At 34.5% G+C, this 26,255-nt stretch overlaps 1 protein-coding gene across 2 annotated transcripts in view; it reads left to right on the forward strand.

Annotated features, from left to right (window-relative positions):
• Positions 1 to 26,255, forward strand: part of LOC150106469 (programmed cell death protein 4-like) — a 183,392-nt gene that overhangs the window by 128,399 nt on the left and 28,738 nt on the right. For both annotated transcript variants that reach the window (XM_090393143.1, XM_090393144.1), the window contains exon 8: positions 5,334 to 5,444. In XM_090393143.1, the coding sequence (XP_090249269.1) occupies positions 5,334 to 5,444 (111 nt within the window). The remainder of the gene's footprint in view (positions 1 to 5,333; positions 5,445 to 26,255) is intronic.

Raw genomic sequence — 26,255 nt, forward strand, 5'->3', positions numbered from 1 at the left:
GAGAGGGATCGTCGATTAACTGGATTCCCATCTTCTGGATAACATCAAGCAATCTTAGTGCATTTTGGTGCCACCCAAATATGTGAGCAGTATAGAAATAGTGGATATTAAAGATCCTAAGCCGAATGTATGTAGAAACTAAAAGTTTAGTAATTTTGACAAAAGAGCTTATGAGAAGATTGCTTCTCAAGCATCTGTATATTTGCACTTTTATTAGTGCATTTGATAAAGGTTTCATTGGCCTGATAGCTTTCAAACTGGCTGGTTCTCTTCAGAGACCAGGCAGAAACTTTAAGAGAGCAAAAAGTACTAAAGCTTTCAAATATCAGAGTTGTATTTTTCATAAATCCAATACAATCTTCTAATTCAATGTAGTCAAAATTGCAAAACTTTCATAGTTTCTGCATACATTCAGCTTTGAATTAATGTTGGATCTTTTGATATTCACTATTTTTATGTAATTTACGTTTGCTGAAGTGAAGCTGTATGGTTTTTTATTAATTACTTTATGCAATGACTGAGAGTTCATAATGTGATTCATATAAATGATGAATAACAGTGGAGATAATGTATATCCTAGTCTCACACCTAATTTAATATCAAATCATCTTCCTGTACCTTCAATTCTAGCTGCTGACTTAAAATCAAATACACATGAGGTATTGCTTGATATAATCTGCCATTGCCATGATATACTTGTAGCATTTTGAACAGCTTTCCTCTTTGCAGTTTGTCATGCCTTTTCCGGTTCAACGAAACTTAAATACAAATTCTTGTTATATTCCTATGATTTCTCAACTACTTGTTGCAAAGTGAAAATCTGATCTGGACAACTTCTCTAAACCCAGCTTATTCTTCATTAAGCTTCCTTTCTACAACTTTTCTTAGCTGTTTAAGTATAATTGCATAAATCTTATCAGGAACACTCAGTATGGAAATGCCTCCATAATTCTCGCATTCATTTTTATGAGTTCTTACTCTAATCATATGGAATTTGACCCTCTGACAAGTCCTTCTGAATTATGCAGTATAGCCACTGTAAAACTTTTGTTTCCATATTTGAGTATTTCTGGTTGACTGTCATCTACTCTAGCTGCCTTTCCACATTTAAGGTTTTTGAAGGCTTTTCTATTTCAAATATTGATTCATATTCTTGATTGTATTCCTGTTGGTTTTCTACCACTGTACTGTCACTGCTTATTTCATTCAGCAATCTTTCCAAGTAGTAACACTAAACAATGTGGTCACTTTAGAAATATTTATCTTCAGTTTTTATTTAACTGTTATCAAATCTGATTCCATTTACTGTACTTTTTCCTCTATTTCTAAGGTTTTTTTCAATAGCTTCCAGAATATTTCTCCACCTTCCTGATAATTATTTTCTATATTCTTACCAAAGTGTTCCCATGACTTTTGTTTAGCTAGTTTTATACAGACTTTGCTTTCTTTCAGTTTTCTCTGTATTATTCTTTAAGAGCACAAGCTAACTTACTTGCCAGGAACTTTCATTATGCTTTCTTCTTTTCATCTTCACTGCCTGTTTATCTTCCTGAGTCTACCATGGAGTTCTGATTTTGCCATCCTTGTGAACAATACCTCACTACATGTCTCTGGCTAAATTAATCATTTGTTAGACCACTAACAAATGAACTAAATGTTTTGTCAAAAGGTCCATATTTTGCTATGTCCCTTCAACATATACCATATTTAAAAATCATGGCAAATCTAGAAAAAGGTATAAGAGAATTACACACAGATGAAGCTAATAAATTACATTTTGAGATTGCCCAACTTTGTACAAAACCACCTCCTTTAAATATACCCTTCTCAGAAGTGCAAGCACTACATTTCCAACACCAGTATTGTCATCTGGAAGGCTGTCAAAGGTAAGTCCACTGTTGTCATGAATACAACAAGAATATGAATGTAAAATTAATGTCTTTCTAAGAGAGTTTTTTCCTTGATGTTAACCTTTTATACTATATTCTCTGGGCCTCGTATATATGATTATGTTTTGCCAATGATATATTCACAGTTTGGTCCTGCACTGATTCAGAATTACTTCAGTTCCTAGAAAAAATAAATTCTTGTATTATTCCTGTATCAAGTTCACTATTGAACGTGAGTCCATTGACCAATTACCCTTTTTGGATACCTTAATTATTCCTAATCCCACAGGTTATGTTGAATTTTCAGTTTATCATAAGCCAAGTTTTACTGGCAGATATAGTCACTCCTCCTCCCACCACTACTCATTACAAAAAATGGGTATTATCAAAAGTCTTATACATAGAGCTCATACATAGGTCTGCTCTTCTGATCCTCTTTTGTTCGATGAATTGAATAACATTAAAAGCAATCTGATATGTAATGGATACAAAAAAATTACCATTCAAAAAATGTATTGATAATTATCATCCTTCCACCAGACTACAATCTGATGTGAAAATAATTTCAATACTATACCTTAAAGAAACCTCAGAACAAATAGCAAGGATTCTTTGAAAATTTAGTCTATATAATTCCTTCAAACCAGCTTGGAAACTGTCTTCCTTTCTGTCATTTACAGAGGATTCATTACTACCTCTTTCCTTACCTGGTGTCTATCAAGTACCTTGCTCGTGCCATCTTTGTTATTTTGGACAGAATGGCTATTCTGCATTGATTAGAATTGAATAACATGAAGACTGTATTAGATTTTTGGAATTTGACAAGTCTGGTCTTGCATCACACGCTATTGACACTAGGCACAGAGTTCTTTGGAACTAGACAAAATTTCTTCATTCCAGCAAGTTCAAATTCAATTATCTTTTCATAGAAATATGTGAAATTCTACAAAATCTTCTGAACCTGAACCGATCAGACTGCATACTGATATCCAAATTTTGGGAAGTGATCATTACTAGCTGTTTAAGTTTTTTATGCATGCAACATTTTACATACATAAAATAATACATTTTACATACGTAATATGTACTTCAGCTGCAACGGAGATCTGAGCTAATATGCACATAAATTAGGACTTGTGATTTATCTTTTGAATGTGGTTAATGGTCTATTTCCCTGATGAAGTCCACGTAACATTGAATGAAATATATTGGAGTTTTTAAATCAAATTCTATATAATATTTGCTTTATAATGTCAAGTGCATGTCGCATTAAAAGTATTAATTCATCATACAGTGTAAGTTGTGATTTTTCTCTTTATTTCTTAATTTATGGAAACCATTATACATACAATGTGAAATTTTCTTTCTCAGTGTATCAGAAACTGAATAGAATATGTGAGGAAGACATGGGATTTCACTCAATGAAAGAAATGTTATGAAATTGAGATGGTTTATTATGATGTGTGTGTAAACAGGTATATATTACCAGAAGTAAAAACCTATTCGTACCATCATCATCATCAAATTCCTGCCATGTACCCTCAAGGGGTGTACAGGATATGATAGTACTACATGAAAAAAATTACATCATTATTAATTTCCTATCTACAATTTTCCTCCAAATCAGTCTGTTACTTGTCAAGACTCCAACATTATCAGATCTTATATTTCTATTGTCTAAGGCATTTTGTACCGTATCAATCCAGCTATATCTTGGTCTTCCTCTGGGTCGTTTTGCTGCCAACCTGGCAGAGAACACTTGTTTTGCTAATCTTTCCTTGCCCATTCTGTTTAAGTGACCATACCACCTGGGATTAGCTCTGCTAATGCATTCCTGGATGCTGACAATGTCAAGTTCTTTCCTAATACCCTCATTTTTAATATGATATTGCCATCGATGCCATCTGTTCACACCTCTAATCTTTCTCAGGACTCTCATATCTGTGGTCTCTAGTCTTTGGTCAAGTGTTTTACTTCTGACCCAGCTTTCAGATCCATAAGTTAAAACTGGTTTGAACACTGTCTTGTATACAGCTAATTTAGTGTTCCGACTAATTTCTCTCTTATTCCATATGAATTTATTCAATTTATTCAATATGAATTTATTCAATATCCTATTTGTACCTTAGTTGTTAATTGTTTTCCTCAAAAATAGGGAAAACTGAGCATCTAAAATGAGATAGATAACAGATTTATTCTCTCTCTTATGTGCTCTTGTTTTCCCTCGAACTCCTATTTTTTGTTTTTGTTTTTTAATCCTCCCTTTTCTTCTTTCCATACTGTTGATTTTTGAACAAAGATTTTTAGCATTTGGGACATAGTTTTTCAAGGCCATATTTTTTAAAATCATACTACCCATTGATGATTGCAGTTTCTGTAGCACCACTTGGAAAAATTAGGACTACATGTTAAATTTATTGTAAATTCTAAATTAATAACTGCTTAAAAATATTGCCTTATGGAGTTCTTTAATGTATTGAATACATATATTCCAATTTTTGTTTATTAAAAGTATTTTTAGACTTCAAACGTTCAGAAATAAATTACTTAGAAAATATTTTGTAACTTACAAGACTTTATCCATGAGGCCAAAAGTGATACTAATCTTGCATTTTTGTGAAAATCTGAAATGCTAGATCCACCATTTGATTAGAAATGGTAAAATCAACTCTGTATAAAGAATGCAGAATAGAAAAATGATGATGCCTTCATTGGTTAAAAGAAAGCTATGACAAATGAAGCTTTAAAGAACTTTATTTGTTTTATATGGAAAAGGCTTGTGACTACAGCTGCCTGAGGTCAAGTAGATGGATACTTTTTGCATATGTGAATAGTCAAAAGATTTTTAGTTCATAAAGTTCAGTATTATGAAATTTCACTGTAGTTCATAAATGTTTCAATATTGTATATATTTGTTAAAGTGAATGTTATTGGTTATATATATTTGATGCAATGGATTTACTTGACTATATGACATATGTTCTTAATTCTGTTCTTTCTAACAATGAAGATTCTGTCATTCATTCAGTGATTTGGAACAAATCAGAAAACATTGTTAGTTGCTGTGAAGAACTGGAGAGAAGAATTCTGGAATCAACAAATTGTCCTAAATCCAGTCAATCTTGACACTAACCTTAGCTATAACCTATCTGATTTTCACTCTTCACCTATCCAGCTTTGGTGTGCACAAGATCATACTCATGTGAATGGTCCCAACAATACTATGGCATCCAAAATGCTTCAAATGTCAGCAATACACTTGCAAGTTAATTTATAGCTGTTGTTTCTCTTATAATGTATTTTTGCATTTCTCTTTTCATGTTATGCATCCCATGGTTTCCTAATAAGATGAAACTAGTTGTGAGCTCAATTTTTTTTTTTGGTATTTCTTGGCTTCTAGTCATTAAATTTATTTAATTATATGCATTTTTTTTTCTTTTTAAGGCAGTGGTTATGGTGATTGAGGACATGGGAGAAAGGGCCATGGATTTGATGTGCAAATTATTAAAAGCAATGGCAGCAAGTATTGTCATCACTCCTGATCAAATGAAAAGGGTAAACTAAACTTTTAATATTTTAATTTTAAATTTCACTTGGTAAAGTAATGAAATTTGTATCATATTTCACTCGTATGCCAATTTATATAAATGTTGAGCCCAAACACGAGAGGTTAGTTGATCAACCTATAGTACATTAGTACCATATATGGGTAGTGGGTTTAAAAAGGAGAAACTTGTTTACATTTGATTTAAAAGCCTGTATATTGTATTCCTTTTGAAATACGTCAGGGAGAAGACTGTTCTGCAGTACAGCAGTAGCTGGGATGAAGGAGGAAAGAAAAGAAAGTTATTCTATGGGTTTCTAGGTGTACTGTGAAAGGATGTTGGGTGGCAGCTGTACATGTTTCATCAGGCTTAGTACTGAGTGCGGGAATTAGCATCATCGATGCTAATTCCCTGAGACCAAATTGCAGAGACCAAACGTCTGTGTGAAAGTGGGGGAAGTTTGTTGGTAAGAGTTGAGTCATTTATCAATCTAATTGCTCTCATCTATTGAGTCAAGCATTTCGAGGGTGCTTTTAGGAGCCCCGCTCCAAATGTGACAGCAGTATTCAATAGCTGACTTTGTTCATCTTTAGAATTTATGTACACAAAAACGTGTTCCTGGAGTAATTATTTTACTTATAGTTATGAAAATAACACGCAACCTTGCAACCTCTGTATTGAGGTCATCAACAGGAAAATATAGATATGCATAGGACACAAGGTATGTGAGACTACACAAAAGTAAGATAAATCTCAATGCTTTGATCGTTTATCCTAGCCTGACCTCTGGTGAAAAAAATGATAAATAAAAATTATACAAATTAATTAACAAAGTAACATATAGTAACATATTTTATACATATAATAAGTATAAGATACAGATGATAATAAAATGATATAAAAATAAATTTAAAAAAAAGTTTTATAGTGGAGCTACATCAAATACACATCTACAGTTCTCTTATCTTAAGGTTTTTTGTGTTGGGATTCTGTCATGTTCTGAATGCTATATAGGTTGCAGATAGGTCCTCCAAATTTTTTTTATTACTAATCCATCATTCTTGTTGAAATTAGGATGTTTCATCATCTGGTCAGCTTCCTTGAACTTTCTTACCAGGTTTTGGTGCAGTGTAAGGACTTGGTGCCTTTCTAGTTAATTTTGTGATATGTTTGAAGTGTATGGTCTGACAGGCCTGTTTCACCATAGCGGAGGAATTTAATGTGGTGTTGTGTTCATGTTTTCTTATTGGAATGGTGTGCCCTGTTTCCCCCATGTAGGGAAAGTTGCAGGTGCACTGAATTTTGTAAACCTCCAGGTAGGCAAGGTAGGGAAAGGGATCTATGGATGAGCTGAGTATAATTTTTAATTTTGCAGGAGGTGTGAAGGTTGCCTTAATGTTGTATTTTTGTAGTGTACTAGTTATTTTTTTTTCTGATATTCCCCTGATGTATCATATGACTATGGTATTATTGTAGAGGATATTGTGAACTGTGTTTTGTAGCCATTTTTTTATAAAATGTTTAGCTAATGATTTCATATTCCTTCTTCAGTGCTTGCTCATTGGAGCAAATTTTCAGCTCTGAGGGTGCTGATGACCCTAGTTTTTGTGTTGGATGGTGGTATGAATGTCTTGGCCTGTGTGTTTAGGTTTGCAGTAGACTGTGATTAAAAGGCAACTTGAGGGAAGACATGTGACAAGTGTGGCTAGAAAAGGAAGAGAGTTATTTTCAATCTCAATTTGTGTTTGTTCAGGTGTATTTAATGTTTCACAACTGTAGGGACAAATGGTGAAGATATCAACGTATCTGAGCCAGGTTTTGGGCTTGCTGAATCTAGAGCTCATTGCACAGTCTTCCATGTAAAAGTTAGCTATAGGGCAAAATGGTAAGCCCATTGCCTTACCTTCTTTTTGTAGGTTGGAAAGTATTTTGACCCACAAAATACCTGGAGCAAAATACATGGGCTAAGAGGGAATCTGGCAGAAATATCTTCTGCCAAAACAAAGATGTATTAGTCAGCTTTGACATAACTGTTCTTCTCACTAATATCCCGATCAAAGAATAGTATCATTGATCGGGATATTAGTGAGAAGTACAGTTATGTCAAAGCTGACTAATAGATCTTTGTTGTTGCGTGTGATGTTTTTAATTTTGTTCATGGTGTTGTGTATTTTTTTTAATGTAGGAGGGGAAATTTACCTACAAATTCCTAATTCCTTCTCTCTCTCTCTCTCTCTCTCTCTCTCTCTCTGATCTCCTCATGTTTGAGGACTCGTGATCTTCCTGATGATGCTTCGCCATTTCTTTCTCTCCTGTGCTTGTCTTATTGCTTGTTCTAGTTTGTCTAGTGATTCTTGATGTTTGGTTAATCCACCTGTAGGGTGGTTTTCCTCTTTTTCTTTTCCCACACTGTTTACCCTGGATGATTATTTTTTCCAGGCAGTTGCCTTCCCTTCTACATGTGTCCAAAATATTGCACTATTCTTTTGTTAGTTATGTTTATCAGTCTTGTGTGGATAGTCAGTTCTTCTAGGATATTTTTGTTTGTTTGTTTTTCTGTCCAAGAAGCTCTTTACAATCTTCTCCAGCACCAGAGCTCGAATGCCTCAATTCTTCTTCTTCTGCCATCTTTTGTCATTGTCCAAGATTCAGAAGCATAGAGAAAAATCAAAAAAAAAAACTAAGGTTTCTACAAGCTTGATGTTTGCCTTTCCAGATCTCGGTTAAATCAGTCATCGCTTTCTTAGCTAGTGCTATTCTTCTTATCTCTTTTTTACATCCATCTTTTTTTTTGTTATTATCACTCCAATGTAATTGAGATTGTCGACAATTTCAATTGCTTCTACATCTATCTCTTCTGCGTTTTTCAAAACCATTATTTTGGTTTTGTCTTGATTTATTCGTAAACCATGGCTTAAGCTTTCCCATTCTAATTGATTTAGGATGGATTTTAATTCCTGTTCATTTGTTGCTATTATCACTGTGTCACTGCGTATCATAGGTTAGTGATTGTTCGGCCACCTAATTTAATGCCTCCATTCCACTTTTCTAGAGATCTTTTCATTATAGTTTCGCTGTAAAGGTGGTGAGAGCATGCATCCTTGTCTTGAACCTTTTTCAAATTGGAATGCAGGGGACGCTGAGTATTCAATTCTTACTGTTGCTTGATTTTGTTGATATAAGTTCTTTATGAGGGTTACTAGATGGTTTGGTATTCCTGATTCTTGCATGATGTCCCATAAAATATCCCATCTCATACAGTCAACGGCCTTGGAGTAATCTATAAAGCATAGATAAAGGCTGAAGTTGAATTCCCTTGCTTTTTTTTTCCATTATTTGTCTGATGTTAGATATATGATCTCTAGTTCCTTGACCTTTTTCTGAATCCTGCTTGTTCTTCTGAGATCTGATGGTCTATAAAACTTTATAATCTTTCCTTTAATGTGTAGTAAAATCTTGCTGATATGTGAGATAAGGGCAATGGTGCAGTAGTTTTCACATTTCCTGCGATTGCCTTTCTTGTAGATTGGGATAATGTTGGAACTAGTCCAGTCATCTAGCCATCTTCCAGATTTTGTTGCATAAATCACCAGTTGACTGCATTCTCTCCAAGTTTTTCAGCATTTCAGCTGGTATTGAATCAAGACCTGGGACTTTGTTATTCATTAATTTTTTGATTGCTTGTTCTACTTAACTTTTGAGGACACCCTGTTCCTTTTCCGTGTTTTTCATAGCTTCTTCGTCGTCTTGTTGAATAGCCGGGTCCTTGTAAAGCTTGCCGCAATATTCTTTCCATCTTCTGGCTATGTCATTAGTGTAATTTAAGATCTTGCCATTTTTAATTTTCCTCTGTAATTATATTAAATTTTGGTTTGAATTTTTTGGTTATATCCTTAATCTTCTTGAATAAATCTGTTGTTTCACTTTCTATTTCTTTACAGATGTTTTAGATATAGCATTTTTATCTTTTTGACAAGATTTCTTAATAGCTTTATTCAGGTTCAGGTAATTTGGGTTTTGCCAATCTCTTGTTTTAATTTGTTTCCTTTTTTCAATTAGTTCTAGGTTTCTTTTGTAATCCATGGACTGCCATTGTTCTTTTTTATTGGGATGTTTTTGTCTGCAGATTTTGCAATGGTTTGTTTTAGGTGTGTCTAATGTGATTCAATGCTTTGTTCCTGAGCTGTGTTTTTTGTTTCTTGAGCTCTGCTTCAATGTCTGTCGTAAATTTTTTGTCCATTTGTGAAAAGTCATATCTTTTGTTGCTGTTATTCTTGTTTGCTTTCAGATGGATCTTTAAATTAGAGATTAATAATTGATGGTCTGATCCACAGTCTGCACCTGACAGTATTTTGGTGTTATTGATTAGTGTCCTCCATCTTCTGTCGATTAAAATATAGTTGATTTGATTCTTACATCGATTCTCAGGTGCTACTCATGTGTATAGTCTCCTCTTGTGCTGTTTGTATGTTGTGTTAGTGATTGCTAATTCCCTTTCAATGCAGAACTCGAATAGTTTTTCTCCTCGTTCGTTTCTAATTCCCAGTCCATATTTTCCAATGATTTCATTTAAGTATTCATCATGTGCATTGGATCCCATCTTAGCACTGAAGTCTCCTAGAATTATTCGAATATCCTTTCTTGGTATTGTATCCGTAGTTTCATTTAGGTCTTTGTAGAATTTCTCACTTAATTCATCTCTGCATTTGATGTAGGTGCATAAACTTGTATTAGTGTTGTTGGAATTGGGTTAGTGTTTAATCTTACTGTTATGATTCTATCACTAACTGGGTTGTATCCTTTTACTGCTTTACTTATGTTTTTATTAACAATGATGGCAACTCCCTTTTCACTGTTATTGTCTGGACCAGAGAAAAACACCTTGTTTCCCTTATGTGTTGTAAAATGACCATGTTCTTTCCAGTGAGTTTCTGCCAACCCTAAGATTAGTATCTTATTGTCTTTCATTTCGTTCTGTATTATGTCTAGTTTCCCAGGTTGCAGGACACCTCTGATGTTCCATGTTCCTATCTTGAAGGTCTTTCTGAGAGTTATTTTATGATGATCTGATTGGTGATTTTGTGGGCTGGGATTGTCATTAGTCTTGTTGACTTCATTATTCCTCAGCCTAGTCAAATTTGGTCTTTGTTGCACATTCCTTTCCCCTCCATGCTTAGAGCTACTGCCTTGGTGTGCCGGGCTTGCGGCTGCCCCCTCTGTTATAAGTCTGTATCATCATGAAGATTATCATGGGATAATAGTAGAGTGGTTTCCCGTTGCCTTCTCTATTTCAGTATCCTGGCCAGAGAAATGAACAATTCGTCATAACCCAAGGTTATGTTGGAGCCAAGTCGGTCCTCTGGCTCTCTGCCTCTTGTAGCATGTATACTACAAGAAGTTAATACTAGCAGCGCTGCTGCCCACTGCTAGGTATGTTAGTGGTTAGTTGAAAGAGGAGGAAACACCCCTAGCCCTCAAATACTCTAATAGCTCTGGGGAGAATGGAGGACCTCCTCGTGGAGTTAGTAAGAGAGACAAGAGAGAGATTTTCTATCTATCTCTTGTATGTATCTTAAAGTAAAGAACCCTCGTTAGGAGGAATGTTAGTATGAGGGTAGAAGTGATAAGTGGAAGAATAAGAGAAAAGTATGACCAAAAGCTTGAAATAGATCATACTTAGCTCTGGGACTCTGGGTTAGCCATGCCTGTGCCTGCAAGCCCCATGGGGGTAATAGTGGTCATAGTGGTGTTTTTGTGTATTTTAGGCATAAATTCTGGAATTGCAGGCATAATACAGCAATAGCTTTTTCATCGTTTCCTCTGGCCATGTGATCAGTGACTTGATTAATTCTGTTTTCTTTTTGATGTGATTTGTAGGACTGTAGTTGACCAATTGGTATGTGTTGTGGTTGGATACCAATTGGTTAATTTTTTCAAGGTAGGCTGTCTGGTCAAGAATGACGTAGCATTGCCTTTGTCTGCCTTGGTAATAACTATGTCTTGGTTATTTCTTTTGAGATTTAAGTGCTAAATTTTCTGCTTTGGTTAAATTGCAACTTAGTTGTTGATTAGAATTTAGTATGTTGAACATGATATCTGGCAGAACATATTTCTGCTTGATATCATAGCTTCTTTGCTCATGTACTCCATTCTGGGTATTTCTCTTGGCAAAATACCTTCTACCAGAAATTATGACTGTTGGTTCACCATTTTACCTACTATAGCTAACTTTTACATGGAGGATTTCAGGTAATAAGCTCTAGATTCAGTAAGCCCAAAGTCTAGCTCAGATATGTTAATGATATTTTCACCATTTGACTCCATGGTCTCAAAACATTAAATACATTCCTAAGCCATCTGAACAAACAACATAAATGTATCCAAGTTACTATTGAGATTAAACAGTCTCTCTCTCTTTTCTTGACATGCCTATCACATATCTTCCCTCAGGCTGCCTTTCATTCATGGTCTACCACATACCTACATTCACACACAAGCGCCAATACGTATATAAATATTCATCTAGCATCGAACACAAAAACTAGGAATCATCAGCACCCTCAAACATGGAGTCCTAACAACTTGCTCCAGTGAGCAGGCACTAAAGAAAGAATATGAAATTATTAGCCAAACAGTTTATAAAGAAATGGCTAAAAAAAAAAACAGTTCACAAGATCTTCCTCAATAATACCATTAAAAGCAAAAAGATTATAAGAAATCCCTTGCCATACCATATGTTAGAAGAATATCAGAAAAAATAAACACTATATAAATACAATAACATTAAGGCAACCCTCAAATCTTTACAAAATTTAAAAAGTATACTCAGCTCATCCAAAGATCCCCTTGCCCACTCTGGCAGTTTACAATATTCAGTACCCCTGCAACCTATCCTACATAAGGGAAACAGGGCACATCATTCCAATAAGAAAAGACAAACACAAACAGCACATGAAATTCCTCCACTTTGATAAAACAGGCCTGTCAGACCATGCACTTCGAACATGTCACAAAATCAACTGGAAAGGCACCAAGTTCCTGCACTGCACCAACACCTGGTTTGCGAGTTCAAGGCAGCTTATGAGATTCTGAAACATCCTAATCTCAACAAGAATGAACAATTAGTAATTCTAAGAATTTGGAGAACCTATATAGCATCCAGAACATGATGACAGAATCCCAACACAAGGGAAAAAATTTTAAGAGGATTGCAGAGATGTGTTTTCGTGATGTAGACTGTATTTTTAATTAAAATTTTTAAATTTAATTTTTAGTTGTATTTTTTAAATTTAAATATCTATATATTATTATACTTACATGTATAAAAATTATTTTTTTTCTTACCAGATGGCCTCTGGTCAGGCTAGAGTAAATGATTAACAGAGCATTTAGATTTGTTACTTTTGTGTAGTGTCATGTAACTTGTGCCCTCTGATACAAAGGTCGAAATGTTGAGTGAGTGTTATTTTCATAATTATAAGTCAAGTAATTACTCCAACACGTTTGTTTTTGTATCCATAAATTCTTCACAGTGAATGCTTACCACCATGCAACCTTGAAAGAAACAATTACAGTGGTATCTCGCTAATCCGAACTAGTAAAACCCGTGCTTGTTCGGATTAGCGAAAAGTTCAGATTAGCGAATTTCCTCCCAAGAGACAACAATAACTAGCATTTAAGACAAAAATAATCAGATTCTAATGGTACATCAATTAAATTCTGTAAATAAATGAAGTAACTGATAGAAAAAAGCTACTGTAATGTAAAACTTAAAAAAATAATACAGTACACAAGTTTATTTTAGTAAAAAATTTAGTTTATATGTACTTGTATTGTTGAGTATTCTGATTTAATAAAACGGCATAGTTCAGTACGTAACTTAATTTGCATAAAAAAAAATAGCACTTTCTTGTACAGAACACACAAAAAAAGTATTTTTTTTTACACAAAAAAAACCCCCACAAAAAATGCTCAAATGCTTCTTCTCGGAGCTGCATTAGCAATAAAATTTTGTGGAATGGCGTTTCATTCTGCTTAGCCCATTCTATATGCATGTTAAAACTGTCAACTGCTTCAAGTTTTACTTTTTTTTTTCTTTGAGTTCTTTATCGTCATCTAATTATTCTGTAGTGTCATATTTATAATTTCAGCATCTGATTTGATTTCGAATTCACTTTCGGTTCTACGTGTAATCCATTCCGTAACATCTGTTTGTGATATTTCAATATGCGGATTTATATTTTTTAACCAAATTATGCACATTTTGAATATCACTGTAGTTATACTGTACTATAATAATAATAAAATAAATAATAATAGTTAAAATAATTATTATTAATAATTATAACTAAATTATATTAATAATATTAAACAATAACAAATTCCTGCCATGTACCCTCAAGGGGTGTACAGGATATGACAGTACTACATTAAAAAATTAGATCATTACTAACTTTCTATCTACAATTTTCCTCCAAATCAGTCTGTTACTTGTCAAGACTCCAACATTATCAGATCTTATATTTCTATCATCTAAGGCACTTTGTACCGTATCAATCCACCTATATCTTGGTCTTCCTCTGGGTCGTTTTCCTGCCAACCTCGCAGAGAACACTTGTTTTGCTAATCTTTCCTCTCCCATTCTATTTAAGTGACCATACCACCTGAGATTAGCTTTGCTAATGCATTCCTGGATGCTGACAATGTCAAGTTCTTTCCTAATATCCTCATTTTTAATATGATATTGCCATTGATGCCATCTATTCACGCCTCTTATCTTTCTCAGGACTCTCATATCTGCGGTCTCTAGTCTTTGGTCAAGTGTTTTACTTCTGACCCAGCTCTCAGATCCATAAGTTAAAACTGGTTTGAACACTATCTTGTATACAGCTAATTTAGTGTTCCAACTGATTTCTCTCTTATTCCATATGAATTTATTCAATTGACTTCCCACCATACCAGCTTTGCTGATTCTGTTGTCTATTTCTATATTTAATTTACCATCTTCACTAAAAATTGTGCCTAAGTAGCCGAAATGTTTTACTTGTTCCACAGGTTTACCGTTCACAACGCAGTTGACATTTTCAATGATTCTGCCTATTTTCATTGTCTTTGTCTTTTTATTGCTGACCTTCATACCATATCTATTACAACAGCTATTCAATTTAGTCAGAGAATCTTGCAGACTTGTAACGGATTTATTTAGAAGTATAACATCATCCGCATAAAGCAAAGAACTGACATTAACATCTACAATTTTGATATCGGGTTTAATACCACTTTCCTTCATAATGTGATCCATATAGATAATGAATAACAGAGGGGATAATGTACATCCTTGTCTAACACCAGATTTAACATTAAACCATCTTCCTGTACTTCCTTCAATTCTAACTGCTGACTTACAACTCAAATAAAGACTAAGTATTGCTTGATATAATGCCCCATTGACACCATATAACTGCAGCATATTGAATAGCTTCTCTCTTGGCACGTCATATGCCTTTTCCAAATCGACAAAACTTAAATACAGATCTTTGTTATATTCCCATGCTTTCTCAACTATTTGTCGTAAAGTGAAGATCTGATCCTGACAGCCTCTATTTGGCCTGAATCCAGCTTGTTCTTCACCAAGCTTTTCTTCCACAATTCTTCTCAACCGTTTCTCAAGTATACTTGCATAGATCTTGCCAGGAACACTCAGTAGGGAAATACCTCTGTAATTCTCACATTCAGTTTTATTTCCCTTTTTATATATGGGTACTATGAGAGCTCTACTCCAATCATCGGGAATTCGTCCCATGGTCCAGTCTGAACTATGCAGTGCAGCCACTGTAAGACTTTTATACCACCATACTTCAGCATTTCTGGTCGAATATCATCTACTCCTGCTGCCTTTCCACATTTCAAGACTTTGATGACTTTTTCTACTTCAAGTATGGATATGTATTCCTGACTACATGCCTGGTCAGTGTTTTTTATCACTGTGCTGTCATCACTGCTTGTTTCATTTAGCAGTTTTTCGAAGTAATTACTCCATACTTCAAGGATATCTTTTTCTACCGTTTTCATGTCACCTTTATCATCTCTAACTCCTTTTACAGCACTCTTTCCTCCATTCCTAAGCTTCTTCAACAACCTCCAGAATATTTTGCCACCTTCTCGATATTTATTTTCTGTATTCTTGCCAAAGTCCTCCCATGACTTTTGTTTAGCTAGTTTTACACACTGTTTAGCTTTCTTACATTTGTCTCTGTATTCTGTAAGAGTAAAAGCTGACTTATTTGCCAGGAACTTTTGATATGCTTTCTTTTCCTTCACTGCCTCTTTAACTTCCTGTGTCCACCAGGGAGTTCTGATTTTTTTATCCTTGCACACAACCTCACCACATGCCTCTCTGGCAGAATCAATCAATGTTTTCTTCAGAGTTTGCCACTGAGTCTCCAAGGTGTGATTCCTGTTCTCAAACTCTTTCATTTTTTTTTAATAATCTTTCTGTATTTTAGTCTACAGTTAACATCTGAGAGCTGCTCAACTTTTATTTGCTTTAAAACTTTTTTACATGTTATTCTTTTCAATATGAAATTCAATTTTATCCTGCTCAAGACTAAATATGATCACTTCCAATTTCAAATCCTCTGTACACTCTGGTGTCCTGCACCAGGGAGAAAACATCACTATCAACAATAACATAGTCAATGAGACTTTTCTTATTCCTAGCCTCTTCTCTCCATGTGAATTTGTGCACATTTTTATGTTGGAACATGGTGTTAGTAATAACCAGTACATGTCCTGAGCAGAAATCCAACAGATATTTGCCATTATTATTGGCTTTGCTCTTTTCTCCAAATTTTCCCAAAATATTTTTGTATGTCTCACAATCATTTCCTACTCTGCTATTTAGATCCCCAACAAGGACCAACTTTTCCTTTTTCATTGTGTCAGTTGCTTTTTCTAGAGCGTCAAAAAATTCCTCCACTTCTACCTTAGTAGAACCTTTTGTGGGACCATAGGCACAAATAAGTCTCATTGTCCAGTTCCCCATTCTCATATTTGCCCACATTACTCTACTTGAGACTGACTGCCATTCAAGAAGATTAGCCTCGTATTTTGTGTTGAATACTATGGCTACTCCTTAAACATATTAAATATTAAACATAAAAAATAATTTTTTTTTCTTTCAAACCGCAGTTCAGATTACTGGAGGGTTCGGACTAAAGAGGTTCGGATTAGTGAGATACCACTGTATGCACTTTGTGGTTTTATGGATTTTTTTTCATTTTTTTTTTTTCATTTTCTTTTTCATTTTTGTTTTTTATTTTAGGATTTCTGAGTGAGAAATTTGAAATTTTTCTTTAATTTGTAAAACTGCATTGCATTGTTTTGGTCATATGGTGCTTAATGTGGCATCCAACCCTCCTATAGCCATTCTTTGTCTTCTGAGATCTAGATGGAACTGAGTTCTGCAATAATAACAGAAGTGGCATGACAAGTCAGTTGTCATCATTTGTCTTTAAAAAATTAATTTTGGTTTTTAAAGAGAATGTTTTCTTTTCAAATGTGTGTTTTTTTATTTTTATTTGTGAATAGTCTTTAAATTTGCAGTTAGAAAGAAAAAAATCAACTCTGCCTCTCATTTTCTGAAGCATAGTTTGCTCATAATTTCCCTTTTAGAACTTATGCTGTTCACTGCATTCCTGTATATATCAGTAACTCTTTGAAGAACGAAATTTCACAATTCATATTTAATGCTAATCCAGAAACAAGTTCAGCTGATGTACACCATGTACTTTTGTGTTTGCCTGCTACCATTTAACTTTCTGTTGATTACCAACAATCATCACCAATGACATGTCTATTTCATTTTGTGCACAGAGCATCCTAATGTGCTCTCTATAATTAGTCAGTAAGCAAATCTTTGCTTGCTTACTAACTAATGTGATATGTTCCCAACTAGCAGTGATATTTCCTCTGTACTTTGCAAAGAAGAAATATCACTAAGCACAGAGGCTTACTACCATTTAACTTTCTGTTGATTACCAACAATCATCACCAATGACATGTCTATTTCATTTTGTGCACAGAGCATCCTAATGTGCTCTCTATAATTAGTCAGTAAGCAAATCTTTGCTTGCTTACTAACTAATGTGATATGTTCCCAACTAGCAGTGATATTTCCTCTGTACTTTGCAAAGAAGAAATATCACTAAGCACAGAGGAAATATCATCACTATTTTGGGAACCATCTCTATAAATTATTAATTGTAAAAAGAATACAGTTGAGACATTTTTTTCTGTTTCCTGAGCATGCCACACTAATATTGTGTGAAATTAGCTCAGAAAGAGCGAGTTAATTGCAAAACAGCATTTGTTAAAATATTTTAGATGATTGAAACAAATAGCAAAAGATTGCCTGCATATCAAATGAAAATGGCCCTTCCAAAAGTCACAAATTGTAATACAGCAATTTACCATTTGTCCAACCTTCAAAACAATTATCTTTCAATTAACTAACTTATGTATATCAACTACTTTATAGTAGACTACTATGTAATTGTGCTGCACTTATCTGATTCTTCAGGTATCAAAATGGCAAACTGCCTTCCTGCTGTAGTCAGATAAATGATAAGTTACTGTAGGTGCCTGATGTAAGAAGAGAGACAACACAGAACTCCAAGTGTTTTGTGGATTGTTGACTAGTAAATGTCTCTATTCATTATTTTTAAAACTCTTCTTGTCATGAACTTTTAGCAATTGTTTCACTTCTCTTGTACATAATTCTTTGATATTATGAATTATTTTAAATATTATTACGATATAAAGGTTGCCACTTGGTTGGCAAGGCCTGTGTTTGAATCCTCTACAATGCAAAGAACTTTTATAAGGACTTTTTCAAGCTGAAAGTGAGATAATTAAATCTCATACAAAAGATGGCAAGTTTCTCCTTTGAAAACTCATTTTACATCTAACAAAACAAAGTAACCAGAACAACACGCATAATTGAGACATAATACACTGTCCTCAGCCTTGTTATTCCAAAACAACCCAACCAATCTCCCAGAAACTCAGGTTTTTTGATCTTTAAACTTTGCCTTAAAAATATGCCTTGAAAAACATAATGCAGATAGGACTAATTTCCTTATTGTAGCATTAGTTTAGTTTTTTCAGGCCACATTACTTGACCTTGGCAGGCCACTGAGCACATAAGGGGGAAGATTATTGATATAAATTTAGTTTCAGAAGTAAAATAAAGAACTTCAAGATATATTGACCCTATATACATTATTAGTCAGAAGACATAACACACCACTGCCTGTGTGGGCAAGTAGTTAAGGAGAAAGAAGTTAACAGCTTTCTTGGAAAGCTAAGTTATACTAATTGGGGTAAACAGTATAGGGGAAAGCTGTTTCAAAGAAGTGCAATGAAGATGAAATTGGTTTGATATGTTTGGAGTTGGCCTACATGTGATGTTGATAATTGGCTGCTTGTATTTTTTACATAAGAGAGAAAACAAAGAATTGGAGCAGCACTTAAATGCAGAAATAGAGTGTCTCTGGAAAAGTGACTAGAGAAAGACTGTGTGTGTGTGTGTGAGGGAGGGAGGGAGCGGTATCACCTATTAGACAGATTGTTCTCTTCTTAACTAGAGAAAGACTGTGTGTGTGTGTGTGTGAGAGAGGGAGGGAGGGAGCGGTATCACCTATTAGACAGACTGTTCTCTTCTCAATTTGTCTTAGTTTTTCTTTCAGTGAAGTATAATGACCTTTAAATGAATGTTTTCATAAAATTTGCCATGGATTACAATTATTCATTCGGTTACATATCAAGTCAAGTAAGCAATGATTCTAAAAGAATTCTGAATGACTTAGACTACATTGCATTCAGGTCATTTAAGGATTAATGCTAGGTAATTGGGATGAGACCGTTGCATGCCGTTCTGAGGGATGCGTGAAACCAGCTTGAGTTTCTGATATGTCCAATCTCACCTTCTCATGGTGCACTTCTTCAATAGATATCTACTTGTATACTGAATGAATGAGGATGGACTGGTAGTTTGTGATTTAGCAAACTAAACTATATTTTATATTCGCTTAAACTGAAAACAAACATGATTGCACAAACAAATGGTGTGCAGACTGGTTTGTCACCCAGTTAAATAAGATACTGTTTTTGTCAGGAAACTAGGGCAAACAGTTAAAACACTGATGAAAAAAAATTCCAACTCTTCATCAGCAGAATTCAAAATACAAACCATCAATGTAAAAAGGAAGATTAGAAAAGTCCCATGTTGACATGATTGGTGTTACTGAAACAAAAGAGACGAACAGGTGAATTTCCTCAGTAACAACTACAACATGTTATATTCAAGCAGTAATGATCTGGAAGGAGTAGCCATAGTATTCAACACTAAACTTGAAGTGATATTCTCAAATGGCAGTCTATAACCAAGTAAAGTGATGCCAGTAAGCACTGAAATTGAGAATTAGACCTGTCCAAGGAAGAAATGAAAAATTTTTTTTCTCATTAGAGAAGCCAGGTGGAAAAAATTTAAAGATGGTTTTTGTTGGGGATCTTAATCACAAAGTAGGAAATGGATGTCAGACATATAAAAGGGTTTTAGAAAATTTTGCAGATATTAGCTAAACAAATAATGGTTAGTACCTACTTGATTTCTATTCAGGACATAGAATAACTGCTATTAACACGTTCAGACATAAAGATGGGCTCAAATTCATATGTGAAAGAATACAAAAGAAATAGTCTCATAGACTGTGTCAATAATGATATCCTCATGCTGGTTCAGAACACAAGATATACAGGGAATTTGAAATAGGAAGTGATGTTTTTTTTAGTTGGCTATTTAGTTCTGAGCAGGATAAAAATTAATTTCATATCGAAAAGAACAATTTTTAAGTTTATAAAGAATCAGTCAAGTAGTTTTTGGAGGTGAACTGTAGACTGAATTATACGATATTAAAAAAAAAAAAAGTTTGACAATAAGAATCCACCGTTGAAACTCGGCTGCAGACTCTGAAGTGGATTATTATTGGCTTGTAAGCCAATATATTATATAGCTGATCTGGATAAGTCCACAACCTATCCAGATTGGCTTTCATGACCATAATTTTAGAGTAAGGTTAGGTAGTCTTGTTCTTAAATATATATTTTGGTGTGTAAATTGCATATATTCTCTTGGCAGTTTTTGCCTGATTGCAAGAAGAAAACCCTTCCACCACCATATGAGACTGGCTAGCTCTTCAATTGCAGTGTCCTTGTGAATGGTTGTGTTGTCCTAGATGGGATTTGAACCTTTTTGATAACCAGATGGTTTTGAAATCATTTAATCCTGCAGAAGAACTTAGGCTATATCCAGAGACGTTAAAATTTCACAACTTCCAAGCTATACATGATAGTCAATCTGTTTAAAAAAACAACAAAAAACAAACAAAAAAACAACAACAACCATAAATGTAATTTAACTCAATTTAATTAGCATGTACCAAGAATGATTCGTTTATTATATTGTAGTATAGCATACACAAAAAATTTTTTTTTGCAGAATTAGGATTGACCAAATATTTTCAATAGAAGAGAAAGTAAATTGTGTGCAATGGTTGTGAGTTAGTTTGTAATTGGTACAAAGATTTAGAACCTATTACAAAAGATATGCTGTGCAGAATTCCATAACCAACTGGATGAATAAGCTAAAAGAAACTTGTTCCGGCAATGATAAACCATGATCTGTAAGACCAAGTGTATGAGAAAAGTGTGGCATTTGTAGAACAATCATTTATTGTGCAAGTGCATGGAAATCAATAAAATAGACATCTTTTGAAGCTGGGTATTCCTGACTCAACACAGTGTCTCTGAAAAAAACAGGGTTTCTGAAAAAAATTTTCCTTACAGATGAATTGGAAGAGGTGAAACAACTCCTTGGTCACCATATTCACCAGATTTGAGCCCATTGGATTGTTTTCTATGGAGATATTGTAAGGGGGCTCCAACACTGATGTTAAGACTATTGTTTATTCAGCAAAACCTTGCTCTTTAGACTACCTGCAGACTAGGATAACTAATGTGATTCAGAGTAGTTCTGAAAATCAGCTGCAAAACGTATTTGTAGAACTTCAGAATTGTATGTTGTGTGCATAACATTATTGGGCATGTTTAGAATAACTATCTCAAGAATAAATGTATGTAAAACTGTAATAAATTCTTTCACTTACCCTTTTTTAGATTGATATTATCATGTATTGGCAAGGAAGGCAACGGGAAACCACCTTGCTCATAATCATTTCCCTAGTATGGTAGCATATAGCTATCCCCACCAGCCATATGGCTAAGGAAATAGAATAGATAGATTATCATGTATAGAACAGAAGTTAAGAAAATTCAAAACTGTACAAGGACTGGTTATATTTTCATGATTGTCTTAAACTAAGGAGCTGATCTTTACAATACAACCTTATTTGGCCTGAATACAGCTTGTTCTTTTCCATAATTGTTGATAGTGCATGGGAAGTGGTAAAGGAGTATTTGAGAGAGGTAATGGCAGACTGCATACCTAAGCAGGAGAGTAAATCGAGTGAAAGTTAAATGGATGAATATCATCATTAAGCTGGAGCTGCCAAAAAAGAAACAATTATGGAAGGAATTTAAGGAGAAAGGTGACCTGCAGGCACATGAACAGTACAAGGCACAGGCTAGAAGAGTAACTAGTGTGGTAAGAAAGGCAAAATAGATTATGAAAGGAAGTTAGCAAAGCAGGCTGAAGAGAATCCCAAACAATTCTTTCAATATTGTTGCTGCAAGTAAAAGAAAGAATGATTTTAATGAATGCTGATGGTAGGAATGTAACTGAATCAGTCTAAATAATAGAATACTTTTCAAGAGTATATCATCCAGGTGGAGATATTGCAGTAATGAGAGAGAGAGGCAAAGACTTTTTTGGAAACTGAGGTAAATGAAATGAAGGTGCATATCATATTACAGAACCTTAATGTGAATATGGCTGTGGGATTGGATGGTATATCAGCTCAAGTTTTACGTGAAGGCAGTGAGGGAATTGTCAGTGTCCTTGACCATATTGTTTAATCTAAGTCAGCTCTGGGTTGGTCATGAGGGGATGGAAAGAGGGAAAAATACTTCCATTGCATAAAAGAGACTCCAAGACTGTTGTAGCAAATTACTGACCGGTTGTGCAGAAGTCCTAAGGTCATCTGCACTAGCCCTCGCATTCTCTGCAGCAGCATATTGTGTCCCTGTCTGGGAAAGAAGTACACACACTAACATTATAGACACCCAGCCACTTCCACCATGTGCACAATTAGTGGGACAGTGAGAAGCACCCCTCTCTCCTGGCTGCCTGTTCTATCTGACATTGCTCCACCACGCATAATGAGAAGACAGACCTTGATTAAGGAATTTAATAAAGCAATGAGCAACCCTCTCCTACCCCTACACCAGACTCTCATAAACCCACCTAGTCTTCGCCTCAAATCTAGAAAGCCTCTCTGGTCCATGGACGAACTCTCTTCAGCTGCACTGCCATCAATATCTGACATAGCAAAAGTGGCTAAAACAGCTCATCAGATCTTGGTTATTGAAGAATACTTTGATGAGCAGAGACAAGCAAGTTGTTATTATTCCTCTTATCGAGCCTTGATAAGACCCCATCTTGACTACTGCATGCAGATATGGGTGCCAGGGTTTCTTGGTGATGAGGAAGAGTTAAGGAGGTGGACAGGATCTAGAGACAAGTGACCAAGTTAGGAATGGCTATGGAATGAACCTTGAAGAATAGGTTGAAGATTTGTGGGTTACAGAAACTGGTTGATAGGTGGAAAAGAGGTGACATGATTGAGACACAAATTACTGAAGGGTTTTTACAATATTAATTCAGAGGAAATTTTTCAGAACAGGTCTGGTGCTGGGAGAACTAGGGGCTGTTCTTGGAAGCTGAGTAAAAGTTAGTTAGCAAGGGTGTTAGGACTAGATTTTTTGCTTGGAGAGCAGTGAATGAGTGGAATAGGTTGCCAGAGTTTGTTGTGGCTGTGATGACTGTGAATGAGTTCAAAGCAAAGTATGATAGATATTGTGCAAAAATTGGATAGTCTTGACATGATCTTTTCCATCGACGAGTCTAAGGACTCCTTAGAGTTGCCCGTAATAATAATTTTTCTTATCCTTTTCTCAAGTATGATTGCATATATTTTACCTCATACACTTAGTAAGAGAAATGCCTTTTGTAATTCTCACATTCAGTTTTATTTATTTTTTTATGGATAGATACTATGATAACTGTACTTCAATCATCTGGAATGCAACCTTCTGACCAGCTATCTGAATTATGCTAAGCACCATTAAACTTTTGGCATAAAGTTCAACCATTCATTCATATTTGAATATTTTTGGTTGAATATTGTCTATTCTAGTGCCTTTCCACATTTAAGGTTTCTGGTAACTTTTTTCCTACTTCAAGTTATTGATGCTTATTCCTCATTGCATTCCACTTGAATATTTTCTGCTATTTCACTACTTGTGTTTTTCAGAGTACTCTAGACTTTCCAAATATCTTTATATTCAGTTTTCATGTAACCTCTATCGTTTCTGTTTCCTTTTACCAGTACTCTTACCTCTATTATTATTATTATTATTACATGACACCTCCAAGTAGTCCAAAGACTCATTGAGGGAGGGCACCTACTCTACAACTCCATCTCCACTTAATCCAACTACAGTAAATTATAGAGTGAGTGATTTTGGCAACTGGTTAGTTTCTTGTTGGTGGGAGGGGGAATAATTACATCAACTAATTGAATACCTACAATCTTGGTACCTTTACTGGAGAGCTTTATGAATATACTGTTCAGAATCAGTATTTCTCAACAGTATATTCAAAAAAAATTCAAAATTCTGCCCTTCTGAAATACAAAGTTTGGCTCAGGTGTGTTAACTGCATTATTAATTTGGTCCCTTGGCTACCAAACAAATTCCACTCCCCTTTTTGGATATTCTTGTCATGGATCTTGTCTTAATCTGTCTGTCTGCCTGTCTTTCAGTATTAGCTGAAAATCATACAGGCTAATATATACAAATTCCTAATAGAAATAAACTGCAAAGTACAATAAGCAAAAATAAGAAAATGAGCAGAATGCTTTTCAAATAAAATTTTAAATACAGGTAATCCTCGTATAACGTGGTACTTGCCATGATTTCGATATAACATGGTCTACAAATTGTAGACACCCTATATCTTTTCACATATTTTTCACCTTGTGACTTAAAAATCAAATTTTATATTCGTTAAATTTGCGTCTGCCCATATCGTGCATGTAGTTATAAGTATCGAATTTACATTAGGGGAAATACCCTTTAGCACGCATATACGTTACTTGTTTACTGTATAAAGTGTTTATTGTTGAAAGTTGTCTCCGTTTTCTATCAGGAAAGCACATTAAAAATCATAAGTGTGTTAATCTCAAGCTGAGCACTTTATTTTCTGGTGAGTTACATATGAAATTAGTGAATTAATTGATGGGGAAATAAATTTAAATGAGGAGGAACTGATACAGTTAATAGATGACGTCAAACCAAATGGTGGGGAAAATTCAGCTTAAAGAAATTAGAAGGATTGCATTTGCCAAGAAAGTTAGGAAATTATTTTACAGATAATGATCCTTCAATGGAGCACTTCGGAAAATTCACTAGACAATTGGATATTTGTTTAGCTCCATATTATGAACTTAATAAAAAAAATTGCAGCATGGTGGCAAGCAAGGTCCTATTACTAACTTCTTGATAACTAAACCAACTGAAGTATGCAATGAGAATTATACAGATGATGTCCAAGAGATTTCAAGTGATGATGAGGTCCAGTCACTCGTAAATAAAGGAATCTACGAAATGTTCATTTTGAAGACAGTGATGACGATTAAAATATGCTCTTTATTTTATTGTGCCTAAAACATTTATGCATTAAGTGCAATGAAGTTTACTTACAATTTATAATTTTTATAAGTTTGAACTATGTATTTGTTTCATAGCTTCGATTTATATAACGAGGCATTTCTGTGGAACCTAACATCCGCGTTATGCAAAGTTTACCTGTACTCCTTTTTTAAACCCTTCTCCCAATAAGTTTAGCACTTGGAAATATCCCTTTCTATCATCTAGGGAAGGCATTGTGATTTATCCTGCACCTATTGGAAAATAGCACAAATAACATATCTGAATTATTAATTATGGAAATGTATAAAATTTATTGGAAAAGGGATGCGTTCCCTACATTATACCAAAACATGGTTTGAATAGAAATTTCAGGAGGATTGTGAGTCATCTGAGCTTGATCAGAAATGATGTTCAAAATTTCCAGAGCTTAAATAATCCACATTGAACTTGTACAAATCCTAAATAAATCGGCCCAGAACATGGTCTACTTCACTTGTTCTCAGTTTGTCTACAAAAGTCGATCAGCATCTCTAAATAGGATTCTAAGCCAGTAGCTTTTTCTTTCTTCCACCTTGCCTGGTACTGTAGGTACTCTGATCAATCAAATTGAAATTAAGACTAATCCAACAAATTTTAGGATTCTATCTTCCTGGAATATAAATTCCAGTTCACAATCTTGCATCCAGGACTTGAGACAGATCTGCAGTTATCTGACTAGTTGATATAATTAGTTTATTTTTTTTTTCATTTTTCTTCCCCCATAAGAAGGTAGATGAGTTAGCAGTTGACAAAACCAGTTATTCTGTAAACCATTCTTAAGTAAAATTCTTCAAAATGGTAATAATTCTGATATGTTAGATAGAATTTTGGT

This window comes from Typopeltis vanoorti, chromosome 5 (genome assembly GCF_054136105.1).
Source record: "Typopeltis vanoorti isolate ZY-2024b chromosome 5, IOZ_Tvanoo_1.0, whole genome shotgun sequence".
In the NCBI taxonomy this organism is placed as follows: Eukaryota; Metazoa; Arthropoda; class Arachnida; order Uropygi; family Thelyphonidae; genus Typopeltis; species Typopeltis vanoorti.